Raw genomic sequence first — 27,960 nt, 5'->3', positions numbered from 1 at the left:
CCCAACTCCGGGAGGCCGTGGAAGACAGGAGGGCCTGGCATGCTCTGGTCCATGGGGTCACGAAGAGTCGGACATGACTTAACGACTAAACAACAACTACATATTCCATGTGTCTGGAACCTGATGCCAACCAAATCTGTTAAGTATGAAAGGAGCCACAGAACACTTGGTGGTTTTCACCACTGTACCAGGCACATTTCAAATCCATGGTGTCTGGTGTAACCTTAAGACCAGCGTGTTTTATTTTGGTGTCAAGCAAATCCAGTTGCATTCACTGTATTACCCTTTGTGAATTTGGGGCCCACATTTTCAGTTGCCCCACCACCCCCGTCTTCAAACGCAGCCAAAGAAGAAGTGGATGACAACTTCATCATCTTTAAGGCAACCCAGGGCTGCTGGACGTTTTTCTGTAACAGACTGCCCCCATTTCTGCGAGGGTGGGTACAAGACCGGCGAGATGTCAGCAGCTGTTGGAAAGTCTGAAAATACAAGGGCTTGTTTCTTATTCCTTTGTATCGGATCCTTATCCCTTCCAGGCACTGGTGAGATCTTTTATCCTTTCTTTATTTAAGCTGTTCTGATCCCACCTTTCTCCTTAAAAAGAACCCAAGGCAGCTTTACATCCCTAAAAATGACCATCCGTAGAAGCTAAAAACAGATACACAAACTTTTTTTTTTTAAAAAATCAGAGATTATGACATTAACAGCCATAAAATTCATAGGAAAATACATTTAAACCAACAGAGCAGCCGCATGAATTTGAAATCCCTTCGCAGACCACCAGGTAGGAAGGGAAAGCTTGCCTCTAAGTCTGCGCTGAAGCTCCCTTTTCCAGGGCTGCCTCAGGCGGCAAAAAATCAGGGGTCGGCTCCTCGCTGCTGGGGATTGGTTTGAAAAAACTCGCCCTCCCGCCTCTTTTCCGCCGCCGCGCCCGGGCCCGAGAAACGGAGAAATGAGGGCTCGCCTCGGTGTGCGCGGAGAGGGGCGCTGCAGCTCCCAACAGCTGGAGGAGGAGGAAGGGCCCGCCCTCCCGGGCTCAGCGCCTTCCCCTTTTGTTCCAGCCAAGGCGGTGGGAAGGCAGGAAGAGCCGCAGAGGATCCGCCTTGGGAGCCGGGAGGTGGGGGGGGGGAGAAGAGGATGCGCGGGGCCTTCCCCAGCGGATCTCCCTTCGGGATCGCTTGCCCAAGGATGCGCAGCATCTTCTGCCTGCGCCTCTTCAGCTTCCATCCTTTCTCCTGGTGACAGGGGAGGAAAGACGCAGCCGTTTCGCATCCTAAAGGGAGTGGCCCCATCCCTAGATCCAGCTGCTTCCTATCATCATCATCATCCTCTTACCCTGGGGGAAGCAAGCAGCGTCGGTCTTCAATCAGCCCGGAAGAAAGCCAAGGATCTGGAGACCGGGATATTTATTTTTTTATGTACATTTATTTATTCCTTGCTTTCCTTCTGTTTGCTGGGCGGTTTGAGCAGCTGGGAGACGAGGAGGTAAGCCCACCCGTGCAGGAGGATGGGAAGGGCAAGGGAAGGGGAGGAAAAAAAAAGAAGAAGGTGGAGAGGATGAAATGGAAAGGGTTTGCGGCTCTGTGCTCCTCTGGCAACAAAGAAGAGGCTGGAAGGCTCGGGAGTGGTGGTGCAGGTCCTTGCTCCCAATGGGAGGAGATTCAGGGCAGGGGGGGAGGGCTGTGATGTTTACATTCTGGGTTATTAATAATAATAATATGCTCCCCCCCCCCGAGGCAAGTCTATGGGGGGAAGAGCACCCACCCCAAGGTAGGAAGCTATGGGACCAAGGTATAGGGAGAGAGATCAGGGAAGCTACCCAAGGAACTAGGGAGCGAGATCGAGAATCCACCCCATGAAGGTCTCTGGGTCTAGCCCTCAGGCTGGTGGATGAGGAGTCTCGGGACCCAGCATCCTTCCACACTCCTCCGGCCTTGTTCAGGGATGAGCATCCTCCTTGGGTGGCCTCGAGCAGAGGGAGGGATACTATTATGGGGTGCATTTTTGTGTGGCTCTGGGAACAAGAGTGGGACGGTGACGGCTTGGATGCGTTCTTGCTTTGAGGTGTTGAGATCGGAGGGGAGAGAAGGAAGAGTCGGGAGATCCGCTTGGTCTTTTTGATTATCTCTGTCATCGGAAGATTGATTGATTCTAGGGTTTGTGTTGGTGGCTGTTGGGTGGGGGACGGGGGGGGGTTAAGAGCGTTGCGAAAAGTGCAATTCGCAAAAAGAAGACCCCGTGATCCTGGGGGCTCTTTTGTTTTCTTGGCGCAACTGTTCACGTACGCCTGTGGCCGGAGCAGATTTTTGTCTCTCTCTCTCTCTTGGTCTGAAAATGGTAGTTTGGAAGACGGTGTAGGTGGCAGATTTTTGGTCTCCAGGAGAAATCTCACCCCTTCCCGGGTGGTTTTTGTTGCTGGGTGCGAGGAACGTCCTCAAGGCCTCTGAGCCTATGCAGAGTGCATCTCCCTCACAGTTAGCAAGCAGAGCAGTTTGTTAATGTGAGGTTTTTTTTTTTGGGGGGGGGAGGTTCAGCTGATTGGCTTTGAAAATAAGATCAAAAGTTGCATTTGAGGGCATGTCCATCTGGGAGGGTTCATTCATCACTTCTGAGAATTGGCAACTCTCAAGCAGCCATAGAACCTTGCGGTTCATGGCCTACGGCCTTTTGAAGATGAGGGTTGGGTTTCAAGATCGGGTGGTATGACAAATTTAACAAGTTTTTGAAGAGTATTATCTCCTCTTCTTTTCTCAAGGCTAAACATCCCCAGTTCTTTCAATCTTTCCTCCAAGGGCTTGGTTTCCAGCCCCTTGATCATCCTTGTTGCCCTCCAATTTGTTAGCATCCTTCTTAAAGGGCTGTGTCCAGAAGTGGCCAAAGTATTCTTGATGAGGCCTAACCAGTGCTGAGGAGAGAAGGGGCTAGTATTGACCCGAAGGTGGCTAGGAAGACTGTTTTCTTGGACATTCACAACTGACACACTAATACCAAAGCCTCTGAATTGACATCCAAAAGTTAAAGCTACGGATACTTCATCTGTAGACATCAGCCTGCTTTTTCCATACCGGATATGTGTCCCAACAGTAAAATGGGCCCAATGTTCTACATCTTTTCTGTACTCCCCCCCCCCCGCAGATTACTCTAAACAAGCATTTGTGGACATTATTCTGTGATCTTATGACTACAACTACCATGATCCATAACCAGCAGACCTGGTGTTGGGGAGAGATGGAGTTTGTAGTCCGGAGGCTTCCTGAGGACCCACGGGCTGCTCACCCATGTTCTGGATGGAGGAACACACTGCGAGAAAGAAAAGCTAAACTCTTTTGAGACCATTTAAAGCATAGCTTTCCAAAAAGCAGCTAATGCATCGCTGCCCGGTGGCGATAAATCCCTTAATGCTTGTTAAAATGCATTTTTAAGCATGCTACTACCTTCAGATTTGAAAGGTTGAGCTCTTCCAAAGCATTATTTTTATAGTATGGTGTTTTATACAATGAACACGGGGGCCTGACTTGAATAACATCTGCCCCAGGTTTGTACATTTTTTAAAAAATCTCCCATTGGGTGGAGGGAGTTAATTTCCCCGCTCCTTGCCATATTATTGATTTAGATCCGAAATTCCCCAATTTTTTGCCATCCTACAAACAGATTCCTGTAGGACTTGAGGAGTGAGCAGATCAGAGTCCAGCTTGTTTTGATCTGTGACGGTTTTGTTTGTGTTTATGATGTGTTGTTGATTGTGGGCTGAATAAGATTTAACCCTCCTGAAGTTTTAATCTGAGCCTCATCGAATCTGGCCAGTTGTAAAGGATTATGGAAACTGTAATCCAGAAGCCCTGGGGGGCCCAAGCTTCCTTGCTCCTTGCAACTTGACTGGAGTTTCTGGGGCAGGCGGAGGTGGGATCAGGGAGCCCCAAGGGGCTATGTGATGGGTGCTGTGACAAACCCAGACCTACTGGGATCTGCCACACGTTAACTAAGCTGCCACCAACCATTCCCTATAAGAAGTCACACAGACCAGGGATGGATTTTTAACAAATAAAAGAATAAGGTTTATTTAAATACAACACACAGGGAAAATAAAATGATCAGGTGAATAAGATAAAGTAACGTGGCTTATTCTCATTCATACATGCATACAGTTTGGTTCACACAGAACCCTTAACTTGAAGCACAGACCCTGAACCTATCAGTTCTGGCTAACCAACAGACACCTGAACCTATCAGGTTGGTACTCTGACACACAGTAGTACCCTGTCTGACACACAGACTCCCACACCAGCTTCTTCTTCCCAGCTGCTGCTTCGTCACATCCCAGCGTCTCCTCTTCACCACACAGGCTTCACATATATATACAGTACAGCCCCTCCTCCTGATGTCCCGCCTTCCACTCCCCATAGGATGGAACTTTCCCTCCAAACCCATGACAGACAGGTAACATCAGTGCTGTATGTAACAGGTGCTTCCTTGGGGGTAAGTCCTGTTCCATTTGGGGGCCAGAATCCTGTTGGCGATTTCTGCACGTGGGAATGAAAAGGTATAAATGGCAGGAAGGAATTTCTGTGAAGGAGCAAGGCGCTGGTCAAATTTCTGCTAGTTGTGTGACCAGATGTGCAACCAGGAATGAAATCAATACCTTGTGGAATCTAAGCAGTATCTTGTTGGGATCCATGACTATAGGATCGTCAAGCTTGATGTGATTTTCTCCATTAATTAAGAGTACAAGTGGTGTATTTATTCATATTCCACTTTTTCTCTGATTGGCTAAAAATGATGTGCTTCTCTCCACCCTCTTTATCCTCTCTACAACCCTGTGAGGTAGGGCCGAGAGACTTGTGGCTGGCCCGAGACCAGTTGGCACATTTCATGGCTCGAGTGGGGATTTTCACCAAGGCCTGTAAACTCCTAGATCAAAACCCTGGCTGCTACACACCATAGAGGCAAAGCGGGATAACTATGTATAAATCTTCAGATCCTTGTGGATTCAACCAAGTTAGAGCTGAGTTAGGATTGTGACTCTTTTTTTGCAAGATTTTTTTTTTGGACCAGTATATTCCCTGGTCCAACCCGTGTCAGGAATTGTTACATGCTGTCAAGTCACCTCCAAATTATGGCAACTCAATAAATGAGCAATCTCCAGAATGTGCTGTCCTTAGCTGCCCTGCTTGGCTCTTGCCTATGGCTTCCTTTAGGAAATTACTCCATCCCACTTTGGTTTCCTCATTTCCTGCTGCCTTCAATTTAGCTTAGAAAAAGAACTGCAGCAGGTGGTCTCTGACTATCATGGCCAGTAAGGAAGTTTCCATGGTTAGTAAAAAAATAAAAAATAAAAATAAAATAGATACAGAAAAAAAACATGTACAGGTAGAAGAAATGGATCTAGCCATGATAATACAGTATATCTAGATCAAGACTGGGGAGCATCTTTCAGCTTGAGATCTGAATTCCAGAAAAACGTCTGTGGACAGTGCATTATTTTAGCTTAAATCTGCAGGTAACTAACCTCTTGAAAATGTAACCCTTAATCTATATGATGTCCCTACAGTATCCCTCCAAATTTAGATCTTAAAAGCAATGAGAAGAAAATCAAAACAAGCCAAAGCTTTCCATCTCTCCGCCTCTCCCCACATTTTTTAAAACACTAAATATGCATAATACAGGGGATAAAAAACACTCCCCATAGGACCACCATGTGCCCACCCTCTATTTTTGCTGGCCAGCTGAGATGATTTCATTTCGAGATTTATTTTGCAATGTTTGTTAGGCTGGGTCAGCTGCTGCTGCGTTTTAATCGTACTGATGCGGCTGCTTCTGTAAAAATTCTTTTAGAAAGATGTTGTTCAATACGGGGTCATGTGATCCCTCTGGGATCAAAGGTGGTTGAGGATAGCCCCCCCCCCAATACAACACAGCACATGGGCAGCTGAAACCCGGTAGTCAACTGCAATTCCAGTAAGCCTGTGAAGTCATAGGGGTTGACTCACCAAACCCCCACAGATTCAAGGGCCCTGTTCTAAGTGTGACTTAATTTGCAGCTTCCCGAGGCTGGGAGGGGTTTGGATTCAGCTCAGCTGGTTTGGTGTCCACTCAGCCACGTTGGCTGTTCAGGATCGTGACCCAAATCACCATAAAGTTGGTGGGGAGAGATGTATTTCTGCATTTTTCAAATTGTCTGGATTTAATGATTTCTGCAAAAAAGAGAGTTTCCTTTAAAATATTATTCGGTGTGCTGTCAAAATGTTATGATAATTTTATTCTGTACACCCTTATGTCCAGAAGGTGGTTTGGATTTAATAGTAGTAGTAGTAATATCATCATCATCAAAAAATTTCACATAGTATTATAAGCCGTTGCAGATCTCAGAAACAACACCATCAGAGCTTCAAAAAGCAGCAATATTAGGAACAGCATACATATTGCACTAATATTTGACAAATAATTAGGTTTTGGGTGAAAACTTGTATCTGTTACATAATACCAATCAATGTTTTTATAATTTTGATCAACTGTGCCTGATGTTTTTTAATGATGATGATGATGATGTGATTTGTGGCAACCCTGTTCAGGGTTTTCCAGGGAGAGAATACGCAGGAGTGCTTTACCCTTCCCTTCCTCTAGGGGCGCCCTGGGGCTGTGCAGCCGGCCCAAGGCCACTCAGGAGGCACAGTGGGAGGAATCAAACTCCGAACCTCCAGCTTCGCAGACAGACACCAAAACCACCGAGCTATTCAGCAGCCTTAATAAGTGTAAAATATCATATCCCGATGGCCTACGCTTTACCTGGACTCTGTGGGGCTTTTTTCTAAGTTGAGAATGGTGCATTGAATTGCAGCACCAAGACTCTGCCGCCGCATCTGTGCCTCCTCAGAAGTAAGTCCCACTATTTTCCATAGGGCCTATTTATAGTAAAACTGCACAGGAGAGTGCCAGTAATAAAATGCCAAGAGAATAACAGTAGCCATTTAGGACTGTTGTTATAAACAGGTCAATTACCAAGAATTCAAAGATCTTTGAGGTGTAAAAGATATCTAAACAAAACATGGAAATTTTGGTTCTCTTTCTCTCCCTCTCCCCATGTATACACATAGTATATATTTGTCTTTTAGAGAAGCAACAATGTCTGGGCTCTCTGTTTTGAAAAAAAAAAGTATCAAAAAAGGGTGATTAAAGAAAATGTCCAGGAAGCATAAATAGGAGTGGAAGTTACCAGGGGGAAAAAAGGTTACAAAATAGCTGAGGGAAAACTAAATTTAGTGTAATAATAATAATATAATAAGAATCTTAGAACTGTAGAGCTGGAAGGGACCATCTGGATCAACTAGTGCAGCCCTTGTCAAGGCGGCCCGGTGGGGATTCGAACTCCGAACCTCTGGCTCCACAGCCAGAGACCTCAACCCCTAAATTGCATCACAGATTGTGCAGGTGACTGACAGATTCTGGGAACTAAGTAACTTTTTCCAAACTCGGGCTAAGATCTAGACGTGCCTTTGCTTCCATGCCCTCAAACACACTCCTTGCTTTGAAAAAAAAAAAGTGTGGTTTTTAAAAAGTATCACAAACTATCTGAAACACACTCCTGCGAAGCTTGCTTGATATTGATAATTTTGATTTAAAAAAAAAAAGAAATGTGCAGATGGGCAAATATGGTTGGAGACATCCTTTAAGTGTGGGGTGGGGGGGCTCAAGATGTTTGGGAGGGCCTGGAAACTAGCTGGACTTTCATAGAATAGTGAAATTGGAAGGGACCTGTAAGGCCATCTAGTCCAACCCCCTGCTCAATTCAGGAATCCAAATCAAAGGAGATCTGCCAGGTAGTTGTTTTAAGTTTCTCTCGAATGCCTTCAGCATTGGAGTGCTCTCCACCTCTCGAGATCATGGGTTCCATTGTCATACAGTGGGGTCTTGACTTGAGAACTTAATCCGTATTGGAAGGCAGTTCTCAAGTCAAAAAGTTCTCAGGTCAAATCTGCATTTCCCATAGGAATGCATTGAAAACCATTTGATCCGTATCTGCTCTTTTCCGTCCATAGAAACTAATGGGAAGCTGCTATTCTGCCTTCGACCACTAGAGGGGGATATTTTGTTTCTTTTTTTCTTAGGTCAAGAAAGGTTCAGTCCAGGCAGGACAGGACAGTGGGGTCTTGACTTGAGAACTTAATCCGTATTGGAAGGTGGTTCTCAAGTCAAAAAGTTCTCAGGTCAAATCTGCATTTCCCATAGGAATGCATTGAAAACCATTTGATTTGTATCTGCTCTTTTCCGTCCATAGAAACTAATGGGAAGCTGCTATTCCGCCTCCGACCACTAGAGGGGGATATTTTGTTTCTTTTTTTCTTAGGTCAAGAAAGGTTCAGGGAAGGCAGGGAAAATACAGTCCAGGCAGTTACAGTACCAGGCAGTCCGAAGACTGTCTCCCAATCCACTTTCTAAACGGTGGGAGGAGTGAGGAAGCAGACAGGCACCCTTTTCACTGGCCAACAGTTAACTGAAAGTTCACATTTTGCACTCTCCCTGCCTCCCACGTGGTTTTTTTTCAGTTCTTAACTCAAATCTAAGTATGTAAGTCAAGTCAATATTTTCCTATGAGAGTGGTTCTTAAGTCAAAATGTTCTTAACTTGAGCCGTTCTTAAGTCAAGACCCCACTGTACTGCTCTAACAGTTGGGAAGTTTTTTCTGATATTCGTCTGAAACCTGGCTTCCTGTCGCTTGAGCCCACTGTTGCTTGTCCTGTACTCTGGGAACTTGTTTTGCCATTTTTTAAAAAACTAAACAGAAGTGTCAGGATAACACGTTAGGATTTGCTTTCTGGTTTCGGGTGGGGGAACTCACACTCAATCCCTGATATAAAAAATGGTGGTACTTCAAGGCTTCCAGGAGGAGACAATGACGAAGTTTGTTTGTTTTTTTTAAAAAAACAAATGTAAAACTTTTTTTTCCTAAGGTGCTGTTGAAGGCCTTTCTGTTGAAATTATTAAAAATATTTCTAATCATGCTTTAGATTAGATTATGCATCCTTCAATCTCAAGAGACTATGGTAACATCCTCTGAAAACAGGACTTGGAACAGCGTCTAGTGTGACCGAGAAGGCCAATTCGAGAGGGACAATCCTTTCCACATTGAATGATGCTTTGGTACATCGAAATTAGCATCTTAAGCAGATCAATTTTTGTCCTCTCCCTCTTTTTAAGTTTTTATTTAGTTGTGTTTTTTGTGCATGTGAGAGAGATCTCATCCGTTTTCGGTAAGGCAGCCCCGCCTGGTTATTCTCTTGATTTTGAGGCTGGTTTCTGTGACATTCTCTTGAGCTGTTTTTGAAGGGAAACGTAGCTGGAAAGGGGGCTCCGAGGGGAAAAAAAGCAGAGGAGGACTGGCTTTAGCCTTCACACTTTGCGTGTTGTTTATTTCTGTGGCTTGGCTTAGACCAGGCTTGTCCAACCTTGGCCCTCCAGATGTTCTTGGACTTCAACTCCCAGAAATCCTGGCCGGCAGAGGTGGTGCTGGCCAGCAGAGGTGGTGCTGAAGGCTTCTGGGAGTTGAAGTCCAAGAACATCTGGAGGGCCGAGGTTGGACAAGCCTGGCTTAGACAATCGTGTCGGTAGGATGTGAGGAGGTTGGCTCGGAAACTCCGTGGCATGCTGATATCATTAGTGATGTGCCATCAAGTTAGAAGTGATTTACGCCAACCTTCATAGAACTTTCCAGCCAAACCTACTCAAGGCAGCATGCGAGGTTGTTAAAATCTCTCCAAATTTTGTCCTGTTCGATCCCTGAGATGGCCGTCGTTACACCCAACGGCTTAGAAAAAAAGAACAAACTCATTCTGTTTGTTAGGGGTGAATCAATATAGAGTGGAGAGCGGTGTTGCTCAACTACCCAAAGACAAAGAGAGGAGGAATCAGATTTTTCCCCCCTCTCTACCCGTCTCTCAATGCCTACCTCCTCCCAGATATCAGACACTCACACAGCAGAAGGTCGATCGCCCCTTTGGGTTCTTGGCACGGAGGAAAATGGGTCACTGGTCTAGACAGCCTTTTCGGTGACCTCCAGGGCGAAACAGGAGAAGAATCAGACATCATTTGGGCGGTTATATTTGGGCTTGGGATCGCAAGAGGAAACCACCTCTGTTTGGATCAGCGGACATGTAAGGGAATGGATGTAGGAAACCTCTGTGAAGTGGGAAGTCCCTCGGTTCAGTTTTTGCATCCCAAAGGAGATTTCTGGATGAGGCCTTTCGTACGCAGCTTTGCCTTCCCTCAAACAGAAAATCCTGCAAAGGGGTTTAGAAGATAGCAGCCAGAAACCTCTTGTCTCTGCGCTCCAGCATACATGTTGCACTGCAAATGGCAACGGTGAATTGGATTTGTCTGGATTACGTATACCATAATTCCCCCTTCCCGGTTTCTAACTGCCTCGTGGGCACCTTATAGATACTTGAATGTGAGGTGCCAGGAAGAAAGGCCTCAACTGGAAGGCTTTGAGGCCAAGCTCGGCCTAGCTCAGCCTTACTTCCTGGCCAGAAAGAAAGTTCCCAGGTAGCAGTGGGGCAGGAAGAGGAAGCTTGGGCAGAACTAGGCCTAGCAGATCCTCAAAGTCTTCAAATTTAGGCCTTTCTTCCAAGCGCATCACGTTCAAGTATTCGTAAGGTGCCCATAAGGCAGTTAGAACCCGGGAATGGAGAATTATGGCATTTGTAGTCCAGAAAATCCCAAACTCCCATCCCTTATAGTCAATGCTTGTATTCTTTGCCACGTGGCACATTTGTGTCTGTTTGCATGACGAGGAATACAGCCGTCAACTCCTTAACTGGCGACATTTTGCCACTGCAGTTTATGTCACTACACTTACGATGGTGTAAATATGCATGGGATTCTGCCCAATATCTTCCCTTTTGTAAGCCTCCCAGGTTTTCTTTTTATTTATTTAATTTTTAAAAAAGCTACAGCAAGCCCATTAAGAAAGGAGAAGATGGTGCGGTAGCTCAGTGACATTTGAAACAAAGAGCTGAAAGCATGAACGGTAGAGGGAATAGCACCCTTCCGCTTTGTGTGACCTTTCGTTGCAGCCTGAGCGTTTTCCATCAAAATGTATTGATCCTTTTCGGTGAAACCACAACGGAGCTCCTACGGATAAAATACACTCCCCCCCTTGAAAACCATTAAAATAAAACTTTAAGAGCCATTAAGACGAATCAAATCTGGACAGCGAAAACCCAAAATCTCTTTAATGGGGCAACATCTGGGCGCGTTGCTCCTTTGGCTCTCCGCAAAAATTTGGCGCAGTTTCTAGAACCGGCGCTTCTGAGCCAGGCAAACGACCTGAGAAAGACAGAAAGGCAGAATGTTGGGGTGATCTTCCTGGCTGTAAAAATATTAAGGACTCCAAAGGGAGATTAACATTCGGTTTGCGCTGTTGTCTCTTGTGCCCATGACGGGAACCTTAGGAGGCAAAAATGCTAAAAAGTGCACTGTGGTTATGAATTAGCTGTCGACTTTTGACCGTGTGAAATAACTTCACTATAAGACTGTGTTTCGATGCTGTAGAGTGTGGCCAGCGTGACCCTCTACAGTTCTAACCAAGGCGAACGACAGAGGGGAACAGGCTGGGTTCTCCCCATAGTCACTTGGGGATTAGCTGTTGGTGGCCTTTTCCTGGATGAAAAATGAACATTAAGTGCCCCCCCCCCCGCCCCAGCACGACTCTGTCACAGTTAGGGCATCCAGTCAGCTGAAGGAGTTGTAGGCTACAGGACGAAAATGGGTCAGAAGGAGCAAGAATGGGTGAATGCTACTTCTAGCCCCCCAGCTTTGGCCGTCTGGGACATTTGCCCGGTGCTAGAGCCGGCCCTTGCACTGCAAATTAGGATTTTCCCTCCTGTCCCAAAACCAGGCTGTCTTTGGTAGCTGACATCAGGAGCTGTCCACAGATTTCAGCGGGATCCTTGAGACTGAAAATCACTGGACCGGCAAGAAGCTCAAGAGAAATCCAGTCATGGCATAAACCTGGTTGGCCATAAGTTTGCATGAATGTGATCTTATTTTGGGTAGTGTTTTCTATAGCAATGGACTGGCTTACAGGAAACTCCAGGATTTCTTCTCTCTATTTTCAGTCTGGGAAATGACCGAAAACAGTTTCTAATATACTAGGCAGGAAATATGGGCATCAGGGCAGGGCAGAGGTGTAATAATCTCCCCTTGTTGACACATAATCCCCATTTTTATTTTTATTTTTATTTTTATTTTTATTATTATTATTATTATTATTATTATTATTATTATTATTAGTATTAGTATTAGTATTAGTATTAGTATTAGTATTAGTATTAGTATTAGTATTAGTATTAGTATTTATTTGTTAAGAAGCCAGAGGCAAAATGTGTCGTTGCTATTCTGCCTGTTTGTTTGTTTTAAGCAGCTACCCCAGGTCGATGAAGTTCTTAAGGGTTTTTAGCAAACAGTTTAAGCCTCAACAAATTGACACGCTTTTTCAGAAGAAAGAAATGTTTGTTCCGTATTAAATATGTTGGTTGGGTCATTCTAGGTAGGAAATGATGGCTACTCCTTTAAGAAAAGATTTTTTTGGGGGGGGAGGTCACCAGCTGCTGCTAGGCAGAAGTTTGTGATCATTTGTACTCAGGATTTATTTAAAATGTTGCCCGCCCACCTCTGAGATTGTCAACCTGTTGCCCGGAATGGTGTGTGAAAAGACAGTGTGTGGCTCCCCCTTGGTGTGGCACTTTGGGATGGCCACCCGGTGGTTGTATGAGCCAGAGGTTGTTCCATTTAACGCGATAAGGCTTCTGCATGTACAAGGATCTTGTGAGTACTCTCTTGCTCATGCGCTGAGCATGTACAATCCACTCCCATGCAACAGATTGTTGCGTGAAGAGCAGAAATGAAGACTAGTTTTGAATAAGTCCTCCACTGGTGCATGCTGATCAAAATCGATCATCATTATATCCATATTGCAGCAGGCAATACTGTGGCTGGGGGTGTGTGTACATTGTGGGGAAATGCTCATTGATCCTTTGTGAAGTCCCCCCAGGGACTTCACCTTGGGTGAATCTGGTTTGGCCGTCTAGTCAGGAGTGAGCAGAGAGAGAGAGAGAGAGAGAGAGAGAGAGAGAGAGAGGAGGAAATGGCTGATCAGCCCTTGTTTGCAGCTTGTTAATGCAACGTCTGCTGTAGCTGTCCCGATTTGCAGGAGGCACAGCTACAGCAGAAGCTGGCTTAACAAGCTGCAAAAAAAGATAGAAATTACGGTGCGGGTGGGAAAAGTGCAGATTGAGAGGGAAAACTCTGAACTGATTCGCATTGACTTATACGCCGTGTAGTCATACAGAAAATAATTTCAATTTGACAGTTTCGCCATATTATTTATTATTATTATTGTGAATTTCATTGTATGGGTATACTGTGTATATACTTACAATGACAATAAATTATTATTATTATTATTTGTCATTGTAATCACCCCTTGAGAGATTGTGCTTCACGCTGGCCCTGCAGAGTAGCCCACTGTTGTTATCCTCATTTTATTATGGGGAATGAATAGTGCTCTGTGACAGCCCCTAAACGTGGTAATCCAGCATCATTACTAGGCATATACAGAAGGCCCCAATCCAGTCTGCGCCTGAGTAAAGGGCTTACAGATCAGGCCCAATCTATCTTCTACCTTCTAAGGATGTTCCAATCTGCTCCATGATGGGGTCAGATCTTTTATTTTATTTTTAAAGAATATCTTCTGGATTTTTTTCCCTCAGCAGTTGATTGGCTTCTGATGTCGCACTGCAGCTCATCCTGGCAGTGTTTCTTAGGAGATAAGGAATAAGAACGCACAGCAAACTTAATTTTGCTCTCCCTTTCTTGCACTTGCTAACGCTATATATATATCCTGTTTTCCTACTGCCTTTCACTTTTCCTAACATTATAGTCTCTTTTAGTGACTCTTTCCATGAAATATCTACAGCCCAATAGTCTTCTGAAGGGAATTCAGGCATGTTTTGATCCAGAACCTACTAATTTATTTTTCTGGAGGTCCTCCCCTTTCAGCTCTCTTCACTGTCCAGTTTTCACACCTGTATGTAGTAAACTGGAAGCTATAAAAAAAAAGACAAAAATGTTGTTATAAATGAACAACCCTATTTTAACGTGAGCTTTCGTGGAAAAGTCTACTTCCTCGGACTGTATTCCTAAGGTCTGAGGAAGTGGACTTGTCCACAAAAGCTCACATTAAGATGTCCTGTTAGGTATAAAATTAACAAGGGATCATTTGCATATACTGGTAAAATAAAAGCCAAAAAAATTAGTAGCACCTTGAAGGTTTATTCTTACGTCAGTATGCATTTTTCTTGATATATCCACTTCAGCAGATTTTTTCCCCTGTTTTTTATTTATTTATTTATTTCTAATTTCTAAAGAACGAAACCAGATAGCTAAACCACTCAGCTTTCATGATGACGATCACCATTTTGGGTCAATGACGGAGTCAGTTTAGAAAAGGTTTAACATTTTCACCTTCTTAATTTTCCAACACCCTAGTTCTGTAATTCTACTCTTCTGATTTTTTTTAATCTTAGTCCTTTATTTTTGCACTTGCTTCTTGAACCTTCCTCAGGCGTCGTTTTGAGTCATCGCTATTTTCTGCCAGTAAGATGGCCTGACTTGCATAGGTCAAATCATTGATCTTGAAGTCCACCATTTTTCACTCCTCAGTCCTTTGAACTGAATCCAGCTTTTTATACACTACGCTCTGCACAAGAATTGAACAGACAGGGAAGGGAAATCTGTCTGATAATTTAGAACAGGAATGGGACTTTTGACGGAGGGAAAAAAAAATCCAAGTGAGATTTCTGGTGATTGTAGAGATGTGATCAAAGCGAAGGAGCCAGCATCCTTTCGGAAAACTTCTGGTTGTCGAGAGATAAAGCCAGTTCCTCTGGTTAAGATTTAATTTGTAGATTAAAGAGGAATGGGGAAAGTAGGTAGGACTTTGACTGATAACAACAGTGTGGGAGGGCACACGTTACCTCGGGAAGCGGTGAGCGCTCCAATGCTGGAGGCCTTCAAGAGAACATTGGACCAACTTCTGTCCGATCTGCTTTGAGTTGGATTCTTGCGTTGAGCAGGGGGTTGGACTCCATGGCCTTATAGACCCCTTCCAACTCAGTGATTCTACGATTCTAAGATATGGGGTTAAAAGGGTAGGGATGATTCATGATCTGCAACTTGCATGCAGAAGCCGTGTAGGCTGAGGACCGCATGCAGGATGCTGCCCATGCTCCATGGCCCATGCTTGGCCCAGCATTGGCTTAATATAATGTCCCCTGTCGAGGACATCTAACATTCCAGATCCGGTGGGCCCGTTCTGCGGCATCGCTTTGGGAAGTGTGCTGTAGTGGTTAGATTCTGACTGTGAGGAGTGCTGTGGAGGAGGGAGGAAGGGCCTCTGACTGTTTATCACACAACCAGAATGAGATGGAATCAGTGTGGTTATCGTGGTCAGACTGGGATTTGGAGAGCCTGGTTTAAGTCCCTAACGAATTATGAAGCTCATTGGCCAGGTAAAGGTGAGGCCCGTTTCTCTGTCTCTCTTTCAGTGTGACCTACCCCACAGGGTTGTGGTTGTAAGGCAAAAGGTTTGCATACCTCTTTTTCCTCATAGAAGGAATTGTGCATGCCATTCATTCATTCATTCATTCATTCAATTCATTCGTTTGATCATTCATTTAAAATGTTTTTAACCCCGCCTTTCTCCTTACAAGGGACCTAAGGAGGCAAATAAATCTTCTGCTTTGCCGCTATGGAATTAGGTTTGGAATATATTTATTTACTTACTTACTGAACTGCTGGATAGCTCTGTGGTTTTTAGAGGTTAGGAGTTTAATTCTTCATGGTGCCTCCTTGACACGGAATGGACTCCATCAGCCAGAGGGTCCCTTCTGGGAGTACCGAGATTCCTTCCTTCCTTCCTTCCTTCCTTCCTTCCTTCCTTCCTTCCTTCCTTCCTTCATTTATTTATTTACTTATTTATTCATTCATTTATCCCGAAAGGATCTAAGGCAGCTTATGGCATTTTGACAAAACAAAGTTAAAAGCCAGAGAATTATTACAATATATATATATGTTTTTAAAGCATTAAACAACGATCACATTCAAACTCCTAATAAGAACAATGTTAAAAACACAAGGTAAAAAGGTCCTTAAAAATATTGTTGGTTACTAAGTTTATTCCATGAATGGCTTTTTGCAAACTTTAAAGGGGGATGGTTCCAGCCTCAGGCTGCTTATATTCCTTACTAGAAGAGGATCAGTGGAGGAAAGGAAAGGGGGTCTTCTCTTTATAAAATACCCTTATTTAAAAATATATATATTGTGTTTATAAGCCAGTGTTAGACACATCGTTGCGGGTTCTGTGTCTTCTTAAGGCTCACCTTCGCCTTGAAGCAAATATTGGTGTAATGATCAGCAAAACTAATATTTGGAAAACAGCATTGCTGGATTGTGTGCTCCCTTTAAAACAACACCACTGCCACCCAAAACCTCTCTCCTCTAGTGCAGTTTGTCATTCTTGCCCAGAGCTACCTTTTTCCGCTGGGTTTGTTTAAAAAGCTGCTCTGCATCTCCAGGCATGTCTGTTTAAAAAAAAAAAAAGAAGACATTTTATGGCCCTGAGTTCGTGGGCAGCAACTTTTGACATTTTTTCCCTTCTTTTTAAAATGTTATTGGTTGCTTTCCCACTTCCTGTTTAATTTTTTTAAAAAATAAATCAGGGGGTGAATTGGTTCCTCTCGGAGGCATCCCAGCCCTGCAGTCAGTTGTGGGTTTTGTGTGCAGCTAGTTGCGTGCTGGGAAGCACAGAATCGTAAGGCAGGAGAAGGGGCCGAGTTCCAGTTTGTGTGGGGTTTCGGAAAAAGCTGGTGAGGCATTCGGTTTGGGCTCTCCGGCTTCTGCTTTTTTTAAAACAAAAGTTCAGCTATCTTTTGCTAGCAAATTATTATGGAAGCCAGCTATGTTCACGCATTTGTTCCTACTTAATTATTATACTGTCTGCTCTGTCTCTCTCGCTCTCTCTTTCTTTCGCTTAAAGACACAACCGGCTTTGTTCCATATTTATAAGGCACATTGTCTGGGTAGGATCACGAGAAGTGCCACTGACCGAGGCTGGTTTGGCATCTAGCTAGCGTTTGCCCTGACACAAGCTTCATGGAATGGCAAGCGTGGGGAACGAAGACATTCTGAATGACAGCTCCCGTAATCCCGTAGCGTCCTGGCTGGGGAGGATGGGAATGGTCAGCCAAAACGTCTAGCAAGCCCAGGATTTCCCCCGCAGGGTGAGTGATGGTGAAGTGAGCTGAGGAACCCCCCCCCCCAAAAAAAAAAGGTTTGGAGCCATTGAAAGCATTTTGTTTGGATGGCAATTATCCATCGGATGGCATCGCCGCGACCTGTGCTGGCTGGTGGATTCTGGGAATTGTAGTCCAAAAGAAAGAAAGTTTTCCCAGCCCTGTGACTTATAGAACTCAGCCACTGGTTTAGATGGCTTGGGATATGTAGTCCAAGAAACAAAAATCCTGTCCCTGTTGATCAGTACAGGTAGACAGATCCAAATCTGTGTCTTCTCTTGCGGTTGGTTGGTTGGTTTGTTGGCTGGCTGGCTGGCTGGCTGGCTGGTTGGCTGGTTGGCTGGCTGGCTGGTTGGCTGGTTGGTTTGTTCGTTGGTTCGTTGGTTCGTTGTTTCATTCGTTGGTTCGTTCATTGATTCATTGATTTAATGATGGGTAAGTGGCCCTTTTAGGGTTAGCCAAATAGCGGTGGGGAAAGATGATGATCTTAGTGGTTACTAATCACAACGCTATCTCCAGCATCAGAATACCATTAGGAAAACCTGTTTCCATTTCTTTTTTTATAAGCATCTTTTGTATAAGCATGCACCAAGATGGACCGATTCCTCTCCAAACAGAGGGCTAAAAATCCTGAATGTAGGAGAAACCACAACTGTCCATCCATGGACAGAGTTATGATGAACATTTTAACACTTTAAAGTCCAGATTTCAGTTGTGTTAGCGTCAAATTAGTTTCCCCACATCTTTGTTTTATAAGAGGCCCCGACACAGGAAGTCTTCCCACACTAGAAAACAGTTGCGCCTTTCCGAATTTCAGCCCGTGTGAGTGGGCAAAAAAAGTTTGCGTCGAGTGATATTAGAACCTTGAATACTCATTTGGCGGAATGGGGGTTTTGGGGGAAGAGTCGAGAGCCGGAAACTCATAGCTTCCCGTCGCTTTGAAGAATTTCTAACGGGTTGCAAATTGTGTGGGATTTGGACCCGAAAGACCCCTGAGAAAGGTTTAAAAGCAAGCAACCCAAACCCCTTTTGGAAGCTAAGCAGGTCTGTGGCTGGTCAGTACTTGGATGAGAGACTCATGGGAAATGTTATTGTTTGAAGAATCCTGTCACAGATGGGGATTTGAGTCGCGGGACTGGCTGGCAAGTCGGACGTAAGCCACACTGGTGACTTGACTTGAGTTAATGCAAGATTTCAGGAACAGCTGTTCTCCTTTTTGTTTTGTTTTTTGAGGTGGAATAAAATTGGGATCTCAGGGTTCAGGGTCACCTTGATAGGTGGCCCCTCCTTGAGCCTCATCTCTGTTCTAGATGCTGCCTTGAGGTCCCTCGGGAAAATCAGCCAAGGGGATGAGGAGACCGTACACCTTGTGGAACTGCAAGTTGGTGGGAAAATGTGCCTGAAAGGGTCTCTCCCACACCCGGGGGCTCGTGACTAAGGCCGGAGTTCACCGAGTGAGACACAGGCCCGTTTGCTGGGATAGCCGTAGATCGGCTGAGACAGGAAATAATTAAGGCGTGAGTCAACTGTTTCAAGGCAGGCTGAGCTGGCGCTGAAGGAGGCCGGCTGGCAGGATTCCCAGCCAGTAGCGGCTGGGAGCAGGGAGGTAGCCCAGGCCGGATCCGGTCGTAAAACAGGCACATTATGTGCACATGGATGGAGGGTGCCTTTTCTCCACTCGAGCTGTTAATTTCTGGCACACATGGCTGAGGAATGAAGGACGAGTCAAGGCATGAATGAGATTTTAGCAACACTTCTGTCTTCCTGCCTTCTCTTTTTGTCTCTTACAAGTTTATCAAATGTTTTAAAAAAGAATCCCCGGGCATTTTTGTGCCTTTATGGCCATTCAGAGTCTTCACCGTAAAAAGAATGCCTTTCTCCAAGCCAAACCTAGCTGTCTTTTTTCTATAAGATTTACTAAAGGACATGTTTACCTTGAAAAAAGAGATACCTCTTTTGGTTGTTGTGGGTTTTTCGGGCTCTTTGGCCGCGTTCTGTAAGTTGTTCTTCCTAATGTTTTGCCAGTCTCTGTGGCCGGCATCTTCAGAGGACTGGAGTAGCACTCTGTGCTCTGGTGCAGTTTGTTTGGGAGTTGAGTATTTATGGTTGTGAGATCAGCTTTTGTCCTTTTCAGGAGATGGGTGATTATGGTGATCAGTGTAAAGATACCTCTTTACCCACAAAGCGATCAGGGGGAACCCATTTCAAAAGAAAATAAATAAACAAAACTCAGGCAAGCACTTCTAATTTCTAATTTGGGGGTTCAGGGGATAGGAGGTTTGGGGAAATCCTCCCAAATTCAGTGGTTTAGAAGGCACTGGATTTGGGAGGATAGAAGGCAATCTGATTGGTTCCCTGTTAAGAAAATGCACTCAATAAAACTGAACTGTTTTCATCTCAAACATGCCCAAATCCTCTTACATACTTACGCAAATGGTGTAACCTTTGTGGAGGCAAATTGCCCCAAGTTACGTAAGGAATCACGGTATACATTATCCGTAGCATGCTGACTCATGCAGCTCCATATGCAACTGATAATGTCTACGGAGATTTCTCAACCCAGGGCAATTCGACTCCAGAGATTACGCCGTCGTGTGTGACTTCCAAGCTCTGATCTCTTCTTTCTCAAATAAGAGCTTGTTAAACACTTACAGTAGGACCATCCCGTATCCATGGTTCCAATCCTCCCTGTGGATGCTGAAAAACATGGATAAGAGTGAACGCTGTACATAGCATGGTTAAAGGAAAGAAGTCCAGAAAAAAGTATTTTCATGTGTATTCTTCAACACAAATATATAGTGTGGTCTCTGGCTCCCTGGAGTGGCCAGTTCTGGTAAATATGTTGTGAAAACACGTATTTCTAGTTTTTTAAAAAATATTTCCAGTCCGCACATAGGTGAAACAGCGGATACTGGTCCCACGGATATAGGGTCGTAGTGAACTTCATTCTCTGGCACTGATTACATTAAAATTGATGATGTGCTTCTCTTTTTCTCCCTCTTTTTTTCCCTAAGCTTTGTGAACATCCATGAAGGGCTCCATCGCGTTGGTGCTCGACACGGTCACCCTAAGTCACCGTTCGGAGGACGAAAGGCAGCCCACCGCGTGAGCCACACTGACCGGGGCCGACATGCTGAAGCCGAGTGGACTTAAAATCCCCGGGAGGGCTGGGAAACACTCCAGCCCCATGGGGCGCCCTGGCGCAACAGCGACCACAGCGGCTCCGACCAGCGCTGCAACGAAGGAAGGTGAGCGCTTGTTTGCCGTGGGCCAGAACCCCTGTGGGATTGTGGGAGTCTCTCTGTAGCCTGCCGCAGAAATTACCTTTGTATGTCCTTGAAGGGCCCTTCAACCTGGTCTCTATAGGGTATCTCTCTAATGTATTATATTCAATAAACCACGTTCTGTCAGAGCTGTCCCCTTCTTGCGTCCGATCCCCATCTTGCGGTCTGAGGCTTACTGTAACTTTGGTGTTTCGTTGTCTTTGTGGGGTGTAATTCTGTGACATCACAGCCGTTCATCCAGTGGCTGAGGGCAAGGCTTGTCAATGACGAACAATTCATTAATTCATTCATTTATTTAACTTTTATGCCGCCCACACTACCCAAAGGTCTCTGGGCGGCTTACAACAATGAAAATACAGTAAAAAAAAGGTAAAACAATTAAAATACAATTAAAATGTTGTGTTGTGTTTCATTTTAAATAAAATTTTACTTTAATTGTAAAGTAAAATTTTACTTTAATAAATTTAATTTTACAATTAAAATGTATACTCTAAAAATTGCCATCAGGGTATGTCACAAAGTGCTTGATGATGATGATGATGATGATGATGATGATGATGATGATGATGATGATGATTATGATTATGATTATGATTATGGTTGTTGTTGTTGTTGTTGTTGTAAAAATCTTCCCTTGATTGTTTTTGTTCTCCTATTTATAAATGTGAACCCCACATCCGAAAATTTTACTTCCAAACCTGTTTTTTGTTTGTTTGTTTGTTTACTGGAAATGGGCACTTTGTGCCCTCTTAGTGTAAGGAGGGAAAGACAGATGGAACACTCAAATTTTGCATGGTTTCTAGAAGAGGCAGTCATGTCGATTAGCCTTGCACAAAGGGAGAGGGGGTCTTTAAAAATAAAAGTGGTAAAATTACAGTTTTCCGGCGATGGGAAAGAGTAGACTCAGCAGCTGGCAGGCCTCCATCCGTGGCTGGCTTCAGCAGCCAATGAAAAAGCTGGCTTCTGTTTCGAAAAAAATCCCACCAAGAAAACTGTAAAGACGCATCACCCGTTGAAACGATAAAAGAGCCAATTGTATATGATTCAATTCACGCCCTAGGGATCAAGATTTTCCCTTGTACCGAGTGTCAGGCACAGCTTTCAAAGTGGGTGAGGAGAGAAGGATTTGAAAAAGAGCCCGTCCTTTGGATGTACAAAAATCCCACCCTGGAAACAATACAGGAACTCAATTTCCATCTTCCATCTATTTATTGACACGTCACGGCTTGGAAATGAGGCACCAACGCTTCGCCTTCCTCTCTCCCCTTTCCGGTTCAGAGGGCATAACGAAGCTGCAATCTGACAGTAATGCCGTGGGTTGTAATGAAGTTCCTTCCCCATAATGACGAGTAACCTGTTCAAGTTACTTGTAAAAATAATTTTCGGCAGGAGTGTGGCCGGACTTTTCCAAGTTGTGTGACAACTTTTCATCTGATATAAAGGGTCTCTTTCTAAGAGAGTAACAAGGAGTAGGGACATACTGCAAAATAAAATGCAGTATATTTTTAAAAATAAATAGCAATGAATTACTTTTTTGTCTGAAACACTATAAAAAGCAGCAGGGACAGATTTAGACAGACAGACAGACAGACAGACAGACAGACAGACAGACAGACAGACAGACAGATAGATCGATCGATCCTCAGTACAACCCTGTGAGGTAGGTTTAGGTTGGGAGAGATGTCTGGCCCAAAGATTTCACGACACTTTCTTCTTTAATGCCTCCCACTTTTCTCAGACCTGTTTGGTTCCTTGGAAGTGTCACCAGGAGTGATTTCTCACAAATATGACCTCAGTGTCTTACGGCCTCTAGAAAGTGTTCCTGAGATTTCCTATCAAATGCGTTTCCAACAGCGAGCTGATGATGACCCTACGTATTTGCAACCATTTATATACCTACAGCTCAGAAGTCCATGCCTGTAGAGCAAGGGTGGACAACACAGGGTCCCCAGGCTGCAGACCGGCCTTGAGGGGGCCAAATTACAGCTCCCTCGACCCAACAGAAATATTAAGATTTTTCCTTTGGAAAAAAATGGCTGAAAAAGTCCTCGTGTACCTGGGTGGCCGTTTTGACATGTTTTCAGGGTCCCCCTGGGCTCCTCAACCTCCCACACCAAATTTAATCATTTTAAACAAATTCTTAAAGAGTGGTATCGCCTGTGTCCGCTCGCAACCTTAGCGTTCCTGCTGAAGTAAATCCAGCATCTCACTTCCCACCGACATGGATTTGCTGCAGAACTTTGTGTGTCAGGCTTTTTTGGGTTTTTTTTTTGTGTTGATATTATAAATGCACGGTGCCTGATCAAAGCAGTCACCCTTGGCAATGGGGGCATGCCTTGTTCCAGAGAAGGCAACTCCTTGTTTACATCATGCTGGGAATCCATAGGCCTTGTTAGAGTGCAGGGTGAAAGAGGAGAGGCTTGAAGGTACCCCCTCTCTTCACCTTGTTTGATCTTGGAAATGCAGATTTCAGGGGGAGAAGAAAGAGGTATGAAGCCAGGACACACAAATGGGACGGTAGGTCCCTTAAAGCATCTAAGCACATGACAGTTAAGCATTCACTGCAAACAGCTGGACTTCCATGATGATGATGCTCTCCCCGCCTGCATCTCCACCTCTGCTTTTGTTGTTCCTCATTGCTGTGATGTGCTAATACCTTGTGTTTTTTTTTTTTTAAAAAAAACAACAATGGCCAATTCTGCCACCAAGCCGCCTCATGTTGGGGGCGGTGAGATTGTTCAGAAAAGTGGGTTTTTTTGGAATGTCTACTTCTTGGGGGATGATCAGCGAGAAAAGGAACTTTTTCCAAAGCCTTTATGTCTGATGCAACCTTGTTTTTTTTTTTTAAAAAAAAATAGGGTCGCCTCTGCACAAACAGAGTTCCACCACCGCTCCAGCCACCGCTGAAAAGCCGCCGGGGTCAAAGGTCGCCGAGGTGGGCGATGACTTCCTGGGGGACTTCGTGGTGGGCGAACGGGTGTGGGTCAACGGGGTGAAGCCTGGCGTGATCCAGTATTTGGGGGAGACCCAGTTTGCCCCCGGACAGTGGGCCGGGGTGGTCCTGGACGACCCCGTGGGGAAGAACGACGGCTCCGTGGGCGGCGTCCGCTACTTCGAGTGCCAGCCCCTCCAAGGGATTTTCACGCGGCCTTCCAAGCTGACCCGCCAGCCGACGGCGGCGGAGGGTTCCGGCAGCGACGCCCATTCCGTGGAGTCCCTGACGGCGCAGAATCTGTCGCTGCACTCCGGCACCTCCACCCCGCCTCTCTCGACCCGGGTCATCCCTCTGCGGGAGAGCGTCCTTAACAACACTATGAAGACGGGGAACGAATCGGGATCCAACCTCTCGGACAGTGGGTCGGTGAAGAAAGGGGACAAGGACTTCCGGCTCGGAGACCGCGTGCTCGTAAGTCTTCCTCTTCTTTGATGGCTTTTATCCATGAACAATAAGTGCCTCAGTCTTTGGGGGGATACCCAGATTCATAACCCAGTCGGAGAAAACAGTGGCTTTCTGATAGTTCGCCCATAGTTTTGCATGCATTTTGGGGACGTGGTAAGCACAGACAGTGCACGATCGAGCATGTCATGTCCTTCAATGAAAAGGAGAGGAAACAAGCAATAATGATGTTGCCCATCATGGGAGAAAAGTATTTCCTGGCACTCCTTAGCAAGCGGAAAGCTGGAGAACCCTTTTTGTGCAAATCACACAAATTTGTGCAAAAATGAGCAAATGCAGGGTGTGCGAATTGTGTGCCATGATGATGAGTGGTGCTTGTGGTATAGATTTTTTAAGGATTAGAAGATCGGAAGATGGCTGTGTCTTTTTTTTCAGAGTTAGCCAGATGTGGCACGTTGGCTATGTGTGTATGTTTTGCTTTCGAAGGGAAAAGACCCTCATTTTGTGCAAGTAGTTTGCACAAATTGCATAGAGCCAGATTTCTTTTTTTTGGGGGGGGGGGAATAGCACTCCCTGTAATGCTCTTACCTGGTACAAATAATCAGCAAATAGGAATTAGGAAATCTATTTGAGGAGAATACAGGAGCAATGTTTATTTTAAAGCAGTGCAGAAGCCCAAGGACCTGTCTTCCATGTTCGTAGAGTGAAAATGGAAGAGCAAAAATGAACACAAATTTATTTCTGAGAGAGAAAGAAGGAGTCCTGTGATTACCAATCAGCATGAAAATCTAGAAAAGGAAAGAGGGAGAAAACACACCCAGGCCTCTTCTTATTTACCCCCCCCCCTTTCCGACTCAGGTTGTTTTCTACATGTACTTGTGTTCTGTTCCAACCCTCAACACACACAAAAGAAAATGTTATTATTTTAAACATAGTTGTTGCAACATTATTTGCATGATGTGTTTTGAAAACAATGTTCCTTGGAGTCTCCCTAGAACAATAGGAGTTGAAAGATAATGAAAATCTTGGAACACCTTTAAAGTCTAAGAGGCTTACTAGGGGCATAAACTCTTGCGGGTGTCTGACGAAGTGGATTCTGATCCAGGAGAGCTGCTGCCATCCTGAATTTGTTAAGTGTTCAGTTCAGGGGACACCTCCGAGACTTCCTGCCATCATCAATTTGTTAATCTTTAAGGAGCTGCAAGATAAATCAGTACAAATGCTTCTCTACAAAAAAGGGGATGTGTGTGGACAAGCTGTTGTGTGGAGAATGTTGGGTGTGTGTGGCTGCCATGGAGGCTGGTGACCCAGTTTCATGGGGGCAATGAATCCACTACAGGATTTACTCTGAACAGAACTAAAGGAACTCTCCAGGGTGCTGAACCCTCAGCACTTTGGACAGTTTCCATACAGGTAATGTTAAAACCCACAGCATCCTTACTGTCCCCTTGAAACCATCCATCAATCTGAAAATCAGTAGTTTGGGAAAGTTCCTTTTTTTGGAATTACAAGTCCCAGAAGCCTTCATCAGGCATGGCTGTTGGCTAGAGGGATCTGGGAGCTGTGGTCCATAAAAGGAACATCTCCAAACTGTACTAAAGATTTAAATTAGTTTCGCCTAGAGTTTGGAAGTAACTAGTTACCAAAAATCAGTTACTTGCAATTAATTCCTCCCACCAACTACATTTAATTACTATTGTAAACTAAGAAGGCATAGTCTCACTCCTTTTATAGCATGATTATGTTTAGTTAATTTTAGAGCTGGAGTTACAGGGCATGGCCTCATTAAATAATTGAGAAGAAATATCATGTACAGTAGTTAAAACATGGGCTTGCAGTGCTGTTGAGGTGATGACAAGTTGAACCAGGTAGAGAATACTTAGAAATGGTTTACCATTCCTTTTCTCTGCGACTGTGCAGCTTGCCCAAGGCCACCCAGGCTGGTTCTTCTCACAAAAAGGCACTGTAGGGAATCGAACTTTCAGTCTCTGGCTCTGTAGCCAGATACCTAAACCACTGAGCTATCCGGCCATCAAGCATCTCACCAAACTACAATCAGTAGGGCTGGGATTTTCAGATTTCATTACAAACACCTACATGTGGCTCACCTGGGAGGAAAAAAAAACTAAACTGAAACGCTTTGAGCCTTAGCTAGGCCTAGCTTCCTGTTCAAAAGCCGGCTCCCAGCTGCCTAACAGGAAGCTAGGCCTAGCTAGGCCTCGAAGCCTTCCTGTTCAGGCCTTGTCTTCCAGATGAGCCCCCTTTGGGTGTCCGTAAGACGGATATAAATCAGGTTGCTTTCCCTGGATGAGTAATAATGAGATTTGTAGCCCAAGACATCCAAAAATCGCATCCCGAACAACTGACACGATTCCACAGGCCAAACTGCTGTAATGACACAGTGCAAACAGAACTACGGTCTGTCCAGAAAATCACAAATGAGACGTAAGAGCGAAAGGTACGCTCAGCTTGCCTGATCAGACAGGAATGTCGGGTGGCGAGAATCTGTCTGGTACACTTTTGGTGGCATTGGCTGTTCTCTGCCCCCCCCCCGGAAGATACGTGGCTGTTCTTTGAACAATGGAAACGCTTGGGGGGGGGACTTCGAGCCCTGCGGGTCAGCACATTCCTCTCTTGGCATTTGACATTTTTCGGCAGAATTAAAAGGCCAGGGCCTGATTTAATTCAGCATTGGTGCATCTGCGCCCCGGAAAGATTGGCAAAGCTAATACTCTGAATATATAGAAAGGTGACTTTTGCACCTCTGGAAATACCTGGTGTGGTGCTTTGCTCTCAGTTTCTTCTGCTGTTCGGGACACAAGTTAAATAACCCTGCAAGGAAGAGTCTCACGTCTGGCTCTGCTATTAGGTATCGCAGGTCAGTTGCTTCAAACGGAACGTATCTAAGAGTGGTCGGGGCAATGCTTGGAAATAACGCGTTACAAGTTGATTGTGGTGATGATTAGCTTCTTGCTGATGTCTCAAGGAATGGGACAAACTGTTTACGGACTCACCGGTTTTGTCTTTCCCTTTTCAAACAAATTTCTAAGCCGTAATAGCAGAACCGGCCATGAGCCATGAACTGAGAAAGAGGTTGGAGGGCTGTCCGATTTAAAGGCAAAAAGAGAAGGCTGTCTCTCCCTCTATCAGCCTTGATAAAAGAAAAATAATTTGTTTTATAAAAGTCATGATTGATAATAAACCGGTTATCAATGCAATTAAGTTTGCCCATTTCAGAGTTGCTTACACAAGGCTATCCACGTTTGGCTGTTTCAGCACAGGCACTAATAGAAGTATTGTGTTGACTTTAAGACTCACAGATCTATTTCCGTGTGAGCCTTTGTTGATTCCAATCCATTTTTTCATTATTATTCTTTTAAAAGTCTTTGCTTATAATTGCTTGAAATTAAAGACTTGAATATGCTGCTTTCTTTAGTGCACACATATGTAGTGATTGACTGAACAGATCAACAGCAGACAAACAACTGCTTCTAGCTTAGGAAAGAGAGGGAAAAGAACACTCAGCAGAGGGGCGGGGCTCTCTTTGAATTCATAGGCTGGAAGGAAGGATTGGTTAGTGCTGGATAAAGAGACACTCAAGAAAAGTCCCTCGCAGTTACACAAACCACAGACAGCGTGTGAGGTTGCAAATAAAACTTCAACAGATTGTAACGCTCTTACGGAAAGTTCACATAGAATGCATTGGTCTGAAAGGCAATGCATCTGTTCTTGTTTTGTTTCTCCTTTTTAGGTTTAAAATTGTTAACAGATACTTTTCATGTGGTTATTCTTAGAAAGGGCGCGAGAGAGAGCACATGGCCCCTTTTACTTAATCTGCAGACTTTATGGTAAAATAAAATCAGAAAAGCACTTCATAATCCAGTTGTGAATTCACCTTTTGAAGATGCAGTTCAAACCAAAACCTAAATTAAAG

The 27,960-nt window shown here is 44.7% G+C and overlaps 1 protein-coding gene across 2 annotated transcripts in view; it reads left to right on the top strand.

The window, feature by feature from the left end:
* The first annotated feature begins 1,079 nt into the window (after positions 1-1,079).
* CLIP2 (CAP-Gly domain containing linker protein 2) overlaps positions 1,080-27,960 on the top strand; it is a 64,856-nt gene continuing 37,975 nt past the window's right edge. For both annotated transcript variants that reach the window (XM_072978444.2, XM_072978443.2), the window contains exons 1-3: positions 1,080-1,485; positions 20,360-20,593; positions 23,488-24,035. In XM_072978444.2, coding sequence (XP_072834545.2) covers positions 20,476-20,593; positions 23,488-24,035 — 666 coding nt within the window. In that variant the 5' untranslated portion in view covers positions 1,080-1,485; positions 20,360-20,475. The remainder of the gene's footprint in view (positions 1,486-20,359; positions 20,594-23,487; positions 24,036-27,960) is intronic.

This window comes from Pogona vitticeps, chromosome 7 (assembly GCF_051106095.1).
Source record: "Pogona vitticeps strain Pit_001003342236 chromosome 7, PviZW2.1, whole genome shotgun sequence".
In the NCBI taxonomy this organism is placed as follows: Eukaryota; Metazoa; Chordata; class Lepidosauria; order Squamata; family Agamidae; genus Pogona; species Pogona vitticeps.
Note: the sequence above shows the minus strand (reverse complement) of the source record. Positions and strands in the feature narration are given on the sequence as shown.